The following is an 18449-nucleotide window of genomic DNA, read 5'->3' as shown; positions in this document are numbered from 1 at the left end:
TCTACAGAAGTAAAAGAAAATGGTCATGGCAGAATAAAGCATTTTAAAAAATCAGCAAATAGGCAATTAAAAAGCGTATATGGTGAAAGAAGAAAAGTTATTAAATAGGAATTGACAAGATCCTTTCAGGGGAGGGAAGGAGACGATTGAAGAAAAGGCAACCATTTTCTGAATGTGGGGGAAGGAAGGATGGGCTGCAGAGAAAAGTATGGAGTGATATAGTAAATAGTTCTGTAAACTACATTTAGTTTGAATTCCTTTTCTTTTTTCTTAATTCCTGCCTTTAATTTCTTTAGCTCACTACTTCTCACTCTACATAACTGCACTTACTGAAAAGGGAAGAGTGTGATGGGCATGAATGGACAGATGGGTATAGAATTACTCCTTAACATTAGCCATTAACTTGTGTGGCAGAGACCCTTGTAGACAGAGAGGTAAAGAACTGACTAGCGAGTAACAAACTCTCCAAGATATTGGGAACATATACTGACATTTACTCTTCCCAATCCCTTGAGCATTCAACGAGTTGAAAACATAAAGAGATCCAACCTCATCAGTCCAAACCAATAACTCACGGTAATGGTCAAAATAAAATATCTAACCAAGAAACTAAGTGGATCTGACAGCAGCAGTTTGAGGATTGGTCACCTGCTCACACCAGCAGTGTCCTTATTGGAAACAGCCTCTGGTCCCTTCTTTCTCTCTAAGTAAGGCTTTCCAGCATGAGGAACCAGCCCTCTTCCCTCTGCCTGGGCGGTGGGCTGAGTCCCAGCCAGGAAGCACAGAAGGGTGGGGGAGTTTGTTTATGGAGGGCCGATAATCCAGCAGGTGCTTTCTCTGTAGGCTTCTCTTTGTCATCCTCTGGCATCTGCCATCTCCCTCAATCTTCTTCTTCTCCAACCCTCCCCCTTCCCTCTTTTCTTCAGAGCAGCCTTATGCTTAGCAGACACTGAATCTCTAGGCACTCTGGTTTCCTCACAAGAAGTCTGTTGTTTTCTCTTCACCACGATGTAAAAACTGTCTCTTTAGATTTTGGGGAATTGATAAAACTAGAATGCAAATAATCTAATTTGTATAGCATAATTATTCACTTAAAAATATCCCTACATTAATACCATAATGATTTCAAATTCATCTTACCTGAGGCTTGCTAGGGTCTTGATTACAGCAAAATCTTTGCGCTGATTTGGTGGAATCCAGCGATGCTTTTCAGCCAAGGCTAGAGTCCTTGATCCAAAGCCAAACATAGAAGAGAATCCAAAGCGAAGGAGCTTGATAGGGCTACTGAAGCTGCACATATCCACTGACTTTAGATGCCCTAATATTGTAGCATTAATACAAACATATGTATACATATGTATATGTACATTTTATTAGTGGACTCATTTCCTAACGCTATTGTATGTTAATTGGAAAGGGGCTGGAGGATCAAAATCCTAGAACACAATTTTGTACAAGACACAAGAGTGCATTCCTGTGTTTGTAAAAGTCAAGAGGAGTGTGCCTTGGAGTGTGCCTCCAAGGGACAGCATTTAAATGGGACACACACTTCGTCAACGAAACCGTACCCAATACAATTGTCACATTGCAATAAATTAAAAATAAATTCCAGAAAGCATGTTTCATCCCACAGAAGATCTGAATCATAATTTAGACAAATGTTAGATAGAATCCTGTTTATTCCATGTATAAAAATCAAGACCACTGGATATTTATTATTCTATTCCTTTCTAAAATTTCAGGTGTACAATACTTACCCAATATTATATGCAACGTTGCTGTTTGTGTATGTTGGATTCCATTCAGAGTATGTGTCAAAATATTAGTGGAACCTGTAAAGATAGAATAATTAAAAAATATTCATGGATGAATTCTCCAAATCAGCATGAAGAATTGTTAAACAAAATTTACAAATGTAGAATGATCTCCAAATTAGAGTAAAGAAAGAGTTAATAAACTATGGTTAGCTTCTGTTTGGAAACACACATTTTCAACATTGGCACAGTTGTAAACTCAACAATCAGATTAGGTTTATTGACCATATCTTTTCTCAATCTTGAGCATTTAATTCAGGTGAGGATCCAACAATTTAAAAGGTAACATTGAACTCATTCTTCATTTATATCTTGATTTTGCAGATGGCACTATTATTCCATTTCTGCACTAACTGAAACCAATGAAATACAATAGATTTGGTTTTCCTGATTTTTAAATAATTACTTGATAGGATTTTTTTTCTTCTAGTTAAGATTCTAGTCTCTTAACGAGACTAAATAGAATAATGATTTTGCTTAGTATACAAATAAGAGTGCTTAATAAGCTCAGGATAATTGTACTGAAGGAGTTCCCATTTGAGTTTTGGATTCAGTAAACTATGTTGGTAAGACCCAAGAATTCCCAATTTAAGCAATTTTGTCTATTTATTGGTTTGACATATTGTACTATGTGAGCCAGCTATTGTTCACCAATTAAACAAATAACACCTTATTGTGATGTATGAACAAAGTATTTGTACTTCTGATTCAAACCCTGCATAATTATTTCATATATTTTTCTTCCCTCAGCGAAGTTTGAGAATTATACATTACTAAATATTCCTTGCCCTATTAAGTTATCATATCTGACTTACCTAACAGAGAAACAAAATCATCATAGGTGAAAAAGCAATTGGAACCAAGGGACTTTTGCCTTCCTGCTAGCTTCCCCATTGAGTTTCCTTGTGGAAAGCTGTGGAAAGAATTCCTTCCTTCCTTTCCTTTCCTTTCCTTTTGTTTCCTTTCCTTTCCTTTCCTTCTCTCCCCTTCCTACCCTCTGCATTCCCTCCCTCCCATTCCTGTCAGCTTCCCCATTTGTTTTGCTTGTGAGAAACTTGTCTTTCCCTTATGATACCACATTTCACAGATTTAAAGTTTACAGGAACAAGAGTTTTAGTAGTGCATCAGTTCTATTTATCATTACAATGACTATTCTCTTCATTAACTTTTATTTGGTATTGAAAAGATATTGGTATATAATAAATGTTGATCAAATGTTTACAGTTGCAAGTTTTGACAGGCAACTGAAAGTAAAGAGGCAGCGGAAGTAGCCTGTAGTACTGCACTCTAACCAGTCACTGTGGTGGCGCAGAAGTTAAGGTGCAGTACTGCAGGCTACTTCCGCTGCTTGCTAGCTGCCTGCAATTTGGCTGTTTGAATCTCACCAGGCTTAAGGTTGACTCAGCCTTCCATTCTTCTGAGGTAAAATGAGGACCCAGATTGTTGAAGGGCAATGTGTTGACTCTGTCAACCGCTTAGAGAGGGCTGTAAAGCACTATGAAGTGGTATGTGAGTCTAAGTGCTATTGCTATGCTATTACTCCTTTGGAGAATTAAAATTTCCTATTTCCCTAGTGGCGGCTTTGGGTAGCAGTATTAAGAACTACTTATTAATAGCTATCATAGAAATATGTAAATTGTGGCATTCTTTTCTCACACCATGTTCAAAACACATATTTCAAGACGTGATAAGAATCTACTATCTTTTCTGCTTAACACTAATATTAACTTGCTAACCAATTTTCATTCCCAAAGAATACCAAACAGCAAGAATAAAGACAAAAGTATCTATAGTTTACGCAAAGCATGACTGATAAGGTACCAGACAGAAATCGTGAAGGGAAATGTCCTTGGAAATATAAGCACTCCTGCAGAACAATTAACTTAATTAACCAGACGTCATGAATATTCATAAGTCTGTTAATGTGTCCCTCATCCAAATAGATAAATGTGATGTAATGACTTCCTAGTCATGCATATCTAAGAGTCTCATGAAAACTGCACCAACACTGTGATGTTTTGCCCAAGCCATAATGGAAGCTAAGTCTCATAACAATATTTTACACTCCACAAATTAATTGGAAGCAGAAATACATTGCAAATGACTGATTTAAGACTGTAAGATTATATAGTCAATATATACATTTCTTTTGTTTTATAACAATTACATTCCTTTCCCCTTGTCTTTCTAACTTTTTTCACTCCTTATTGTGTTCCTTAGCTATCATTCATATTCATATTATATGTGAATAAAAGCTAGGGAACTAACTAGAGAAATAAACACAATTGTAATATAATAATTACAGCCATCCTTCATCTGATCTCTTTTATTTTATCCAAACTATAAATTATATACTATAAATTTATAGCATAAATTTAGATCTCAAACTCATACAGAAACACATTTGCCTAAATAAGTATGATGTATGTGAGGATATACATACTGGAAACAACAGTATACACTCCCTGTTAAAATTTAGGAAATGGGTCACATAAAACACCTTCCTTAAAATTCTATTCTTACAGTTAAACTAAGATGTAGTCATTTAAGTTTTGCAAAAATATATGAAATAAACAGAGAGTAGTAAGAACAGCTGAGACGATTATAGGAACCTCGCTTCCTATTATTCAGGATACTGCTTATAAGCGCCATGGTATGTGCTTAGAGCTAGAAGTATTGTTACAGACCCCACACACCCACTTCAGGGTCTGTTTCTGTTGCTCACCTGTGGGAGGAGTTTAAAGTTTGGTCAGTTACTTTCTTTCTTTCTTATAATTTACATAATTCCATGTTTCTCACCTACCAACCATTTTATTCCTACTCAGAAAATACCATTATTTATCATCTGGAAGTGCACAAAACAGAGAAAGATGTGTATCATCTCCAGGAACACTGTTTTCTTTTCCCCTTATGTACCATAATCTACTCCAGAGAGCTTTAGTCTTTCAGAGAAGATCTGGTGACATGTAGGGAAAAGGAAGAAAGAATGGCGTTCTTCCCTTTGTGTTAAAAATGTACTTTTGAACTGATGAAGTAGCTCATAAACATTGACTCTAAATAACTATTATAGTTGATGAGTGATATGAATTATCTGACCCCTAATGATAGATTAGGCTATAGAGCAGGGGTGGGTTGCTAATCCCGTTCCAACCGAACCGGTTGGAACGGGGCTGGCGGCGTCCTCGTGCACGCGCGCAGTTTATGCATGCGTCTTAGCGCCTGCGCGATGCTCCAGCTGCTCGTAGACTCGCGCAGGCGCTGTATGTGCCATCCAGCTGCTCATGGAGAATCGCGCAGGCGCTGTATGTGCCATGCGCCTGCGTGGAAGCGCAGAAGCCTTCAAAGACCGGTAAGGAGCGCGGGCGGGCAGGTGGGCCCTTCACCGTTCCCGGAAGTTACTTACTTCCGGGTTCGCCGACCAACCAGTTCGCGGGGACTGCCGTGAACCGGTTGAAACCCAACCCTGCTATAAAGGGACCTTCTCACTCAGTTGCCATCTCTATGCACATAGATCTCTCAACAATTAACCAAGATGATTCAGGTTTGCTATCTTTTCAGCATTGTTCATTAAATGACATAGGGACCAGTACATTTGCTATACAGTACTTCCATAAATGGTTCTTAAATTAAAGGCAAGGTCTGATTTTATAGGAACCACAATTAAATGTGTGGGAATGACAAAGAAAATAATTCCCACAGCTAAAGACTACTGGATTAACAAGATAAGACATGTATCATGGGTTCATCATAAGCAAAGGGTACAACAATAACAGCAGAACGATATGTATTTTTTTAAAATAATTATATCTATTATAAAATCTAGTAGAGATTCTTATTCATGCAACCTTCTTCATATTAACAGTGTATATACTCTAACCTGCTGGTATTATCCCAAGTGGAAGTTGTGATTTGACTGGTACAAGTGCATTATCACAGTTCTTTCCAGCATCCATCTGGGCTCTAACCAAAAGACCGTGAGCAATCTCACTGACAGTGCCATCTCCACCAACACAAACCACCCTGCAAAATAATTAAATAATACATGTAAGACAATTTAGAGTCAAGCATTAGATATTATCAGAAAATTATTATCTTTTCCAGATAGCTTATTAGCCAAGTTTAATTTTTATCTCTACAGAGAAAATAACTTCCACCTTTTTCTTTTGAAAAGAATAACTGTTTCCTCCTTCGCAATCCTTTTTCCCATTTTTCCCACCATCAATCTTCATTGCATCCTAATAATGAATTATATAAAATACCTTTCTCGTTGTAATTAAAAATCCATCTCATTTGTAACAGTAATTAATTTTTTTCAAAAACTCATCATTATTCAATATTTGTAAAAAAGCATGAATTCTATCAGATGAAATGCCTTAGACAATATATCAAAAAAGATATACTTAGTAAGATAACTTTCTGACATCTTTTATTTCTGGAACAATTTTCCTTTTCATAATTTGCCAAAAGGACATGCAAACTATATGGCACACTACTGAAAACATTTGCAGATCTAAGCAGATGATAATATAAATAAGAAGGAGTCAGATTCTGCCCGCCTTTCACTTCTGCAGACACTTGCTGCATTTTTTTGTGAACTAAGTTCTAATACAGGTGTCCACTACCGGGCTGTGGCCTATTCAGAATTGGGCTGCATGAATAGCTAGCTGTAGCATGCCCATACACACTCATGTGCATGCGCAGCAGCCCGCCGCTCACGCCGGCCCACCTCTCATGCAAGGGCTGCATGCACCCTGGCCTACCACCCACGCAGCGCAGTTCCCCCCTCAGCCAGGCTGCCAAGGCGCAAAGGTTGGGAACTGCTGCTCTAATACGTTGTTCAAAAGACTTTGTAATTCTTCTCAGGAGACTATTTGATGTAATTCTTTTTGCATACTAGAACTTCTGTATCAAAAATTGGTTTCCAACCAATTATGACTTATAATAGTGACTACATGGGGACATTCACGTGAGCCCACTTTTATTATTGCATGTGTTTTTAACATTACATTTTATGACTATAAATTACTTTGGGAGAACCTCTGCTCTTAAAAGCCAAGTTAAGGCCTGTACTGTTGTGATAAAGGCAGCAAAACATCAGTGCTTCTGTAAGAATGCAGAATGTAATCTAGTGCCTCTGTTTAAGGTGGGCATCATTCTATTGGAGAAGGATGGCTAAGATGACCCCAACTCCTTAGTAGCTCTGATGCTAGTCCTAGATAGGATTGTTTTCTCCCTCAACATGCAGAGCAACAGCTTAAGAGTCTCCCAAATTCATAGCTCTTATCTGACTACTGGATAGATTCTTTGCCAGGCTTCAATGGCTACATCAATTTCAGTCTTTGTTAGAGGGGGATAAGACCCTAACAACAGGTCCCTCAGTATTTCAAGATTGCATTACTTGGGGCAGCTTCTGAAGACTACCAATATAGGTAGTCCTTGACTTACAACTAGTGTCTCAGCAACCATTCCAAGTTACGATGGACCTTTCAAAAGGCACTTACAACCCAGGTCCAAAATTCTGAAGGCTGATTGTTTTTGATGAGCCCTATAGAGGTTGAATCCACAATATCTATGAAAAGTCCATTCTAAATGAAATGTTTCTGTCCTGTGTGATTAGCCCAGGAAGGCATGCTCTGTGGTTTCTCCCCTAGGAATGTCAGGAGGATGACAGGCCAAAGCAGGCCAACTCTGTGGGAGCCCTGACTCTTTGGAACAACTTATCTGGTCCCCATACTTCCAAATATCAGGAAAGCTATAAAAATTGTGTTTTCCTTCAAGCCTTTAGGATGAGAGATGTCTTTCTTGCAGGTTCTTTTAAATTTAGGTTTTATTACACTTTACTAAATTGTTCTACGGTAGTACAATTTTATGAGACACACAGAGTCTGCGTAACTTGAACAGGGTATAAGCAAAGAGACAAATGCACGCATTCCACAAATTATATGCTGGGATTCAAACTTGAGCTGTTTTAACTGCCTAATATGTAAAAACAGGCCAGGTTCAAATCCCAGCAAGGATATGGCTAGCTGATGAGAGCTAAATAGCTTCTTCTTTAGCCTTTTGCTCAAAGTAACAGCATCCTTACAGTAAAAAGCAGAAGGTTTTTAAAAAATTCTTACCCATGGAAAGAATTTAGATCACATTCCTTGAGCAGTGTAAGAGCATGACCTTCATATTTAGTAACTATGTAAAAAGAAAGACAATAATTCATTGTAAAACTAAAACAATTAATGCCCATTTAAACAGTATTGAACTTCTTAAAGGTAAACAAGTCTTAGAAGATCCAATCTAGTTCAGTCATCGGGTAGTTTCTTCCAACTACTTCTTCCAAAATTAGAATTATGCTACTGAAATGTTGAAAATTTGAACTGACAAACTTTCTCAGATAATGAGTTCAATTTAACTCCTGTAATATATAAGAAAACACATTTCTAAATTAAAAGAACCCTAAGACATTATAAGCTTCCATGATAAATACAACTTTTTGCACCTGCCTCTTGTTGTGGACCTTATTTTGCTCTTTTGTAACAAGAAAAAATAGATGTTATTTCTAATAGAAACAGTTTTATTACTGTTAATAAATCCCATTATCTTAGTTATTAGTATATAAAATAAATCTTTGCCTCAATTTGAACAAATGAAGTATGGAGGGAATAAAGCTGGGAACCTAATAACAAAATAATATAACATAAGAAGCTGACGGATCACATACACATCAGAATCTGTGGCCTCAGAGGAAATGAATTTTTAAATGTATAATGCTGCTGTTGGTTGCTATTATGTGCAGTACAATAAACACCAGCAAATAAAGAATAAACTGGCATAATGCAGATGGTATAAAGTATTATAACCACATGTACAATTTTCTGGGCCATGGTTGCCAGAAGAGGCAGCCCAGCTGTATCCACTCATCAAAGGTTTCTGGTGACTGATACGACAATTCCAGATGGATTTTGTGTGTGTGTGTGTGTGTAACAATGTACATTACTATATCCACGATTACATTAATATTTCATGCTTAGCTGTCTTTGGTGTAGCATGTTCCATCAGTTCCAGTGCTTTTGTAGATGTTTAAATTCACTGGATAAATGACGCATCACTGTAAAATCCCAATGTTAATATGCTTTAATATTTTTAAGTTGCTATACTTTAATAAATTTAATAATTGAATATTATTCATTTTTATGGCTCATTATAGGTAAGTAAAAATGTTCTTAAGGGTTAGAAAACAAATTACTGTATAAAATAACGTCAATTAAATTATGCATGTGTCACACCATATCCAAACCTTATTAAAGGTCAGAGTAATGCTGCGCAAAGCCCAGAAGCAGCACATTCTCTGTGCATACTTCAAACCTGAGGAGATGAATTGATAGAACATTGAAATAACAACACAGTGATTTTATGTATCACTGGGATACATAAACATTGAGAAGATATATTCATAGCTCAGCCCCAACCTTCCAATTACCTGTATGTATGTACCATCAAATAAGTGTTGATTCCTGGCAACTGCTTTGACTAGTCCCTGCAGTGTTCTTGGCAAGATTTTTGCCATTGCTTGTTTCCTGGAGCCCAGAGAGAGGGATTGGCCCAATGTCACTCACCCATTCTAACCTAGTGCCTTAACTATGACAAAGGCTTAGTTGCCTAGATAACAGAACTTAATGGATACAGTAGACTGAATGATACACTCCAATCTATTGACTACTGAATAATGAATATAACAAAGGCATACATCCTTTTCTTTTGCTGAATCAAAGAGAAGAAATGGGAAGCAATACAAAGCAAAGAGTTTTTGACTGCAATAAGATGAGAGTATGCTGGAACATGGTGCTTTGTTGCACTTTAAAATATAAGTCCAGTAGTGCAATAAGATGATTTGAAGTATTTGTTCTTTTTTCAACTCTCTGCTTTGTTTTTGCATATGAAGCAGGAAATAATTTTAATGATGACTCATCCTAGGGGAAGCTCCAGGAAGTAAAAGTAATCAAGTCTGCCAAAGCTAAACTGCCTGGACTACAAAGCGTCTGAATTGAGTTATTTCCATGGTTGCATGCTTTACAAAGTTCTAAACCACAGACAGTTATTATAATCTAGTTAACCCTAAAACTACAAAAAATAATAATTGTAGTCTAGTTAACTTATTTTTATTGTATAATTGCACTCAAATATGTGAAGCAGGCGTGACCCGTCAAAACCGCGGTCCACTAAAGTGCGCCCGATTAAAGCGCGTACATGAAGTCATCAGCAGTGCAACAAATAAAATTAAAAAAAAATTTAAAAAAAATTAAAGCAAGCCGATTCACATAAAGGTAAGGGTTAGGGTTAGGGTTAGGTTAAGGGTTAGGGTTAGGTTTAGGGTTACATTAAGCGTTAGGGTTAGGGTTAGGGTTAGGTTAAGGGTTAGCGTTAGGGTTAGCGTTAGGTTAAGGGTTAGGTTTAAGGTTAGGTTTAGGGTTAGGTTAAGGGTTAGGTTTAGGGTTAGGTTTGGGGGGGGTTAGGTTTAGATTTACGCGTTAATTTTAAGTTTACCGCTCACAGCGTGCTGTTTTCATCGCGCTGTGATGACGTCACGTACGCGCTTTCATCGAGCGCGCTTTAGTCTACCGCGGTTTTGTGGTGGAACCGAAAAAGAATTATTTTAAATTATGTTTAAGTAGTCCACTTTCCTGTTTATTTTTTGGAAGAATATATTCCTGTGTGATTGTCAATGTATGATGATCAAATTATACAGTTGCAAAAATAACTAGTTCAATAAACCTGAAGTCCTTGTAATTTGGTGAATTATCCTGAAGGAGGAGTGCTAGCCAATAAACTCAGCAGTATTCCTTGAATTATGATTACATATCACTGAATTTTAATATATGGCATATATTTAATGTGAACATTTCAGTTTAAAAATATTAATTCATTTCTACTTTAAAATTAGTAATTAATGTTATCCACTACAATAGATTAAATCAGCTGTAACATGAGACACAACATTTTTGAACCAAGGTACCTCAAAGGGATTAACTTACAGAATGTGTCCAGAACCTAGGACCCGCGACCCCCAAAGGAATGAAGTTTGGACAAGTTGTGGCTGCTTTAGTGTTGCTGCTTTAGTCACGTGATCATTTTCAACGTTCCACGACAATTTCCCAGCCCCTCACACAATCCCTCACTTCCTCCCCATCCAACTACAGCCAGAGGTGGTATTCAGCCGGTTCTGTCCGGTTCGAGCAAACCAGTAGTGGTGGCTATGGGAGGCTCTGCCCACCCACTCTGACATAATGCGTGAGCACTGCACGCACATGCACTCACATTTGTAGGGAAGGTAAGTGAACCCCACCGCTGTCTACAGTCGTTTACCTTCCTGATGAGAAGGGAAGGGAGGGAGGAAGAGGGAGAAAGGAATCCCTTCACACCATTCCCAATATATGCCATCCAACCAACTGCCCCCGGAGGGAGGCAGGAATGGAACATTTCCAATGCTGTCCGCCAGCTTCCTACATGATACTTCAATGGGGAAGCTGGCAGGAAGTCAGAAGTTGCTTCCACTCCCACTGCTTTTTTACCCATCTGTGGTCACTCTGTTTCTCTGTTTATGTAAGGAAATATCTCTGATGACCCAAAGGAACATGACTTGTCTAACATTCAATAAATATTGAAAGCCAACATCATATTTCCAAAATGAAAATATTTAAAACAAAATCAGGCAAAGGGACTTTTATAAAACACCAGCCCCATCTCTGATAAGCAATGTGCTCTGTTCAATAGGGCAACGAACTTGTACCTCTGGATTGACAGGCTGCTTTCCTACTGTCGGTATTATCATTTCCTCTCCCCAAATAAGCCCTAGAAAATTCAGTAGGACATACTTTGTCACAGCCTGTACACTGAAACACAAATATCCCCAGTATTAGTGAGTCATGCAATGTACAAATGGATTAAACCGAAGTCTCTAAACTAAAGCATCTTACCAGTAACGTCAGTCATGATGTCAGCCAGTTTGAAGAGGGGAGCAACTTGCTCATAATAAATCCGAGTAGCTTCTTTTTTATGGCTAGTTGGATTGATAAATACTTTTAATGACTTTGGCCGATTTGGAAACCCTAAAAATCAAACAAATGTCACAGCACATTTAGTAACAGGTAGTATAGTTTCATGGATAACAGGCAAATATTTATGCATTTTTGCAACCATACCGCTTTCAGAGTTGGCAGGGGGAGGAGGGAGCTAGCATGCTCATTACTTATATCCAACTCCAATATAATCCTGATACAACTAGAGCACTGACCCACTTGTGGGTTTGTAGCTGACAATACCTACTTTAAATGAGTCACCATCAAGAGCATTATGCAGCAGCTATAATAAAAAAAGATTTTAGGTCACAGTTCAAACCTGAAAGAGGGAGAGTGATAAATTGAGAAGAGAATTGTCTCCTGGGAGAATAAGAGGAAGTGCCTAACAGCAAGGATTTGATAATAGTACTCCTTCACAGTTGGTGTAGAGATTTGATACTACAATTTTCAGGATTTGCAGATTATGTATCATGCCACACAGAAGGAGCAGGTGCAAAAGAAATCTGCCCCTGATTAAAAGATGTTTTTTTAAAAAGGGCACAAAACAAAAGGATATGAAAAAATCAATCCAATTTCATTCACATTTGAAATAAAATTTGAGATTATTTTCCTATTTCATTTTTTAAAAATAAACTACTAGTTATCTTTTATCTCAAAACTAATTCCATTCATCACAAATTCTATTCGTGTTTATTTCTGGTGGGATTTCACAAAAGCAAAAGGGCATTTCTTCCGCAGTATGAAAGTTAACTTTCCAATTTATCCATCCTAACCCAGAAAAAAAAAAACCCCATAGAAGTAAACAAACTATAATGACACAATTTCTTCTCTTTTGTACTATAATTTTAATAATACAATAGCAATAGCAATAGCAATAGCAGTTAGACTTATATACCGCTTCATAGGGCTTTCAGCCCTTTCTAAGCAGTTTACAGAGTCAGCATATCGCCCCAACAATCTGGGTCTTCATTTTACCCACCTCGGAAGGATGGAAGGCTGAGTCAACCCTGAGCCGGTGAGATTTGAACCGCCGAACTGCAGCTAACAGTCAGCTGAAGTAGCCTGCAGTGCTGCACTCTAACCACTGCGCCACCTTGGCTCTTAACACAATATAATATACAATACTATTAGAGTTCAACTAAAGTAAAATTGGGAGTCATGGAAAAAAAAGGTGCCCAAGTAGAATAGAAATGTTCATATTCACATTTTGAAAATGTCAAAATTGTTGATTCGTGTACAATAAGCTCTGAGAAAGCAATCTTTCTCAGCTACCATGTCATCCAATTGTGCAGACCTGCCCAGGATTGTCACTGCCTGCTGTGCTAGCTGGGAACTTCTAGGAGTGACTGTTCATACATATCTAGAAGGTAGCCAGACAGGGAAAGATTGTGTCAAGGGCATGTAATTGGCAAAGTTTATTCTTCTATACACTAATGTTGGTGCGTTCTGGCTACCTGTTCTTCTCCAAGCATTTCTCTGAAAAGATACACTGCTAAGTGCATTGAACTATCCAGTATATACCACAGTGTTTATGTGATCCGAAGTTCATCCTTCACTTTTATTAATTGCCAGGACAAGTTATAGATGTATAAGAAACTGTTGCCTTAGAATTATGAGAGGAAGTGATGTGACAAAGAAATTAAATCCAGTACTGAAAGTAATACTGCATATATCTAGATGCTTTCACCGCTATTTAACTTGAATTCTATACTGTTTTTTGTCCAGCCACTACTTGAAATTGTGTCCAATACATTAATCTCGTTTGAATTTTTGTTTAAAAGTATCACAATTGCACCCTTCTTCAATTTGGATGGATGTGATGAAAAACGATCCTAACTTGAGAACCTTCTGTAACCTAAAGAATTTAAGAAATTCTAGTTCAATCATTAATATACTTATCAGAATATATTACAGGTAGTTCTCACTTATAGCCACAATTAAGGCCAAAATTCCCATTGCTAAGCAAGGCAGTTGTTAAGTGAGTTGTGCCCCATTTTATCACAGTTGTTAAGCAAATCACTGCAATTGTTTATTTATTTATTGAATCTATATTGCTGCCTATTCACACATGGCGACTCAAGGCAGCTTACAAAATATAAAACCTCATTTAAAATAAGAAGACTAATAGAAAAGAATCAAAGGCTTTCCTGAAGCGGGTGGAGGGCAAAAAATGGCCCAACGTGCCTCCTGGAAGTCCGGAGGCTTCAGTGAGGCCTGCATACATGTGCCGGGGGTGTGTGTGAGCACATGCATGGGGTTGTGCATGCATGCGCAGGGGGAGGGCATTACATTATGGGCACACAACCCCCCCATGTTCCCCACGCTTTTGGCACGCCTCGACAAAAAGGTTAGCCATCACTGCACAGATAATCCAAAAGTATGACCAATGGCATTTCTGTCCCAAATCCAGGCCTGAATCCTGACTGATAGGGATAGGCAGGAACGACGTGAGAGCCAGGATTCAACAAGAACAGCTTTATTGTGAACAAAAGGAGCTGACAGCGATTCAAACAGGAGCCGATCGCGCCAAGGAATTTATAGTAAGTAATGTAACTATATACAACCAATCAGGGGCCGAGTACTGGGCAGCAACCGCTGATGCAGTACCTCGGCCAATCAGGGAATGTTAGCTGGATAGCAACAGTCTATGCTGCGTCCCAGCCAATCAGGGCGCAGCATAGACTGTTGCCGGCCCTTTAGGAACAATTAGAATATTCTGGATATTTAACAGAGATAATCCATTTCATCCAGAAACCTTTGGAGCCACAGCACAACCACCTTCTCAACTGTTAAGGAAATCATATGGTCATTGAAGAAACCTGGCTTCTCCCATTGATTTTGCTTGTCAGAAGCTGGCTGGGAAGTAAGAAATGGTAGTTACATGACTCGGGGATGTTGCAACTGTACAAAATACATGCTAGTTGCTAAGCAACCAAATTTTGATCACGTAGCCATGGGGATGCTGCAACAGTCCTAAGTGTGAAAACCTGTCATAAGTCACATTTTCAGTGCCACTGTAACTTCAAACAGTCACTAAATGAATAGTTGTAGACTACCTGTAAGCTTCTTCAATTATTTTGCCTATGCACTATAACAGATTATACTTGATCTTCTCATTTTTGTAAAGATGACATGGCTTGTGGTGCATCGAGGTTTATTTTCTAAAGAGAAAACCTCAATATAATTAGGAACAGAACTGTTTCTGAAGAACTGGGAGTTCTGTTTTATTTTGGGATTTTTTTCAGAGTAAATTTTTGAAGTGATGATGAATTTTAAGTCTACATCATTTGACTAGCTCCAACTGAAGAATCTCTCTTTCGTTCCAATTAAACAAAAAATGAATCCAAATAAGAATTTGCAAGTCTAAAATTGCCCATTTCAGACAAGCATTAACCAGTCAGACAAACTTGATTAAGCTTCTTCCAGTACTATGAAAAGCACTGAGAATTCCACTTTGCTCCTTTACCTGAATGACCTGTATCAGGTAGGTTGTTTTATCTCTTGAAGTGGCCATGTTTCCCCAAAAATAAGACAAGAGTCTCATTTTCTTTTGACCCCCGAAATAAGCGCTTGGCCTTATTTTGGGGGAGGTCTTAATATTTTTGAGGTCCAGGAGGCAGTGAACGTGGTCACCTCATGGCTGCTGCTGTGTTGCAATATTTTCAGGGTTGGCTTATTTAAATGCATGGGCTCAAAAGCCCGACTGGACTTATTATCCAGGGAGGTCTTATTTTCAGGGAAACAGAGTTCTAGATTTGGGAACTAAGGTCCTTACACCATGGTGGCGAATCTATGGCACGCATGCCCGAAGTGGCACACAGAGCCATGTCACCTGGCATGCATGGCACCAGTGGTTTCTGGTGTGCCTGCACATGTGATGATCAGCTGGCCTTTGCGCGTGCAGCAATGCTGGAAAGCGGAAGAGCTGGTCTTCCATTTTCTGGCATGAGCATATGCGCCGGCTAGTACAAGCGGAAGACTTGCTGGCTGGCGTGCATGCACACACCAGAAACTTCATTTTCCGGCGTGCGCATGTCCCCTGGGCAGCTCCTCTTCCTGGTCATGGCCAAGATGAGCACGTGCACAAAGCGCTCCTGTGCGCATGAAGTGCTCTCTTTTCGGCACTCAGTGCTGCGCATGCTCCCTTTGAAAAGGTTCGCCACCACTATCCTAACACAATAATCAGTGCATGGAGATGACAATGGAGGAGTGCCCTTCTCATTACTTGTGTAAGCTCCTTCAGTCATTGCATTTAATAACCTAAATGGAGGGCAAGGGAAGGATTTTGCAGACACAAGGCTTATTCTTAGTCTGATGAATCATAATAGCTAAGGCTGATAGCACTGGACTTTAAATCAGAAAATACCTTATCAAAGTATCCATAATTACATTACGCTGAGCATTTCCTAATTTATTTGCTTTCTACAGCTGCCCATCTCAAAGGTGACTCTGTGTGGCATACCCCATAAAATCACCTAACATATTTTCCTCTTCCCCAATGAGATTATCCGGCCAACTTTTAATAAACAATTTCATATGTTTAAATATTAAGTGTTAAGTATTTCAACTCTCACTACAAACATATAGAGGTGACTTGTACAGCTTTGGCAGCGTCATAACCTACATTTAATTTAAGAGTTTATTGTAGCTTTCTTCCCCAAACCGAAGTAGTGCTTTTATAGAGAACAGCCAACTGTTCCTCTGCTGGTAACAAATGTGCCAATATGCACTAGTTTAAACTTGATCTATCAGTGAATGAATCAATGAACCATGAAAAGTAGGGGTTAATCAGGGTGGTCTGGAAACAAAGGCTCCGAGGGCAGCAGGGACGCTATCCTCAGACACACATCTGTGCTGCTTTCAGTATTTAGTTTTATGGCAGCAGGTTTATGTTTACCAAAGTTCGGAGCCCGAAATGATGTCACTGTCATATATATTATTAATCTTTTATACCACCAGCAATAAGAAAATTGCTACATAGAGACAGTAGTAATGACACGAATAAACATTTTTCATGCTAACGAGAGATAAAACATAGTTGATGCTACAACTGTTAATGTATAACATTAATGGGATAATTAAGTCTTCCTGCAGGAAGCTTTAGATACCCGCATTAAAGCTTGGTGTGGGAGTCATCCTGTAAAAAACGATTCAATAACACTGTGCTCATATCAATAACCATTCCACTTTGATTCTGAAAAGACCGATATATATTGCAAATATGTTTTGTTTTAGAAATCAGATTTTAAACGATGGGACAAATGATGTCGTTTCGTCTCAGAAACCCTTATCATAGATACAATGAAAGCACTGAAACTACCCTATTCTGGTTTTAAAGTTTTATAGCAGGATTTCCTAAAACAAGCAACATCATCTTTCCATAATATTTTTAGAATTGTATCCCAGTGAAGTGAAAAGTCTAGTTTTAATTTAAAAGTTTTGAAAACTGTTAATGGGACATATCCATGTGCACTACAGTAAGTATCAAAGCATAATCAATGAAGATTAAATCATAATAAAGTTCAACACGATCATCTTCAATATATTAAAACCTGTCATCTTAAAACAAAACGAATATTACCCAAGTAGACTTTTATTCATCAGCAAAAGTATTATTGCTGTCTCTGTATAGTTTCAACTTTGGGACATGTGATGAATATTTAAGATACAATAGATATTTTAGGTTTTTTGTAGGAAACTGGTTGTGAGGTATAACAGAATCCTTAATATTCAATTTTAATTACAGAACTTTCATTTTTATTTTCTATGTCTTTTAGTATAAAACAAACATTTATAACAATCTGATTATATGCAGATATAGTAACATCTATTTTTACAATGCCATTAGACAGGCATGGAGTTAGTAAGAACACTATGAACAATCAAATTAATAATCAGTCTTTTGATACAAAATGAGATACTGAAGGTAATATAAAGTACCTATTTATATAACTATGTATGATTCTGTTTCAGTACTTAAAATACTGAAAAATGAAGAAATTAGCATAAAAGAAGAACTCAATAAATGAGAACACAATCCTGTGTATTAAAGCAGGATTAATAAGGTTCAACCAAAGTACCACAATCACAAAATGCTATCAAAAATGGCAGGAGTGATCAAGGATGCTGAAGAGGATTTTGGTACAGTTCCCAGTCATATAATTCCCTCCCTTAGGACTATAAGCCTAATCACTTTAAAAAGCAGGTAAAAACATTTTAATTCTCTCTGACTTTTAAAAGTATATAATTTGCAACATAATTTTAAACTTTGCTTTTTCATATTAATATTATCTTAATTTTATTCCTAAATTTGCTTTTAGTTTTTGGACCAAAGGATAACAAAAATATTATCATATTTTTCTAGGATATCAAATTACTGTTGTCAAATATTTAGGGCATTACAGATCTTGATTTATGGCAGTAGAGAGAAACATTTGAGAAAGACAATCATTCCACAAAATTCATCCCCAATTCCTTTACTTCTCATATGTAGAGGTAAAGAAACTGTCATGTCAATGAAGAAATAGACCCCAGAAGCAAACAAAAGTAATCCTGATGAAGACCCTGA

The 18449-nt window shown here is 37.7% G+C and overlaps 1 protein-coding gene across 1 annotated transcript in view; it reads right to left on the bottom strand.

The window, feature by feature from the left end:
* The window catches only part of CERKL (CERK like autophagy regulator), a 41111-nt gene that overhangs the window by 9260 nt on the left and 13402 nt on the right, over window positions 1–18449 (bottom strand). Inside the window, exons 3-7 of the mRNA XM_087708287.1 lie at window positions 11780–11911; window positions 7934–7997; window positions 5692–5834; window positions 1758–1832; window positions 1141–1318 (exon numbers count right to left, since the gene is read on the bottom strand). Of these exons, the coding sequence (XP_087564413.1) occupies window positions 1141–1318; window positions 1758–1832; window positions 5692–5834; window positions 7934–7997; window positions 11780–11911 (592 nt within the window). The remainder of the gene's footprint in view (window positions 1–1140; window positions 1319–1757; window positions 1833–5691; window positions 5835–7933; window positions 7998–11779; window positions 11912–18449) is intronic.

This window comes from Thamnophis sirtalis, unplaced genomic scaffold (assembly GCF_051295495.1).
Source record: "Thamnophis sirtalis isolate CommonGarterSnake01/CBP01778 unplaced genomic scaffold, rThaSir2_p1.2 scaffold_1, whole genome shotgun sequence".
In the NCBI taxonomy this organism is placed as follows: Eukaryota; Metazoa; Chordata; class Lepidosauria; order Squamata; family Natricidae; genus Thamnophis; species Thamnophis sirtalis.
This window is presented reverse-complemented; position numbering and strand designations above follow the sequence as displayed.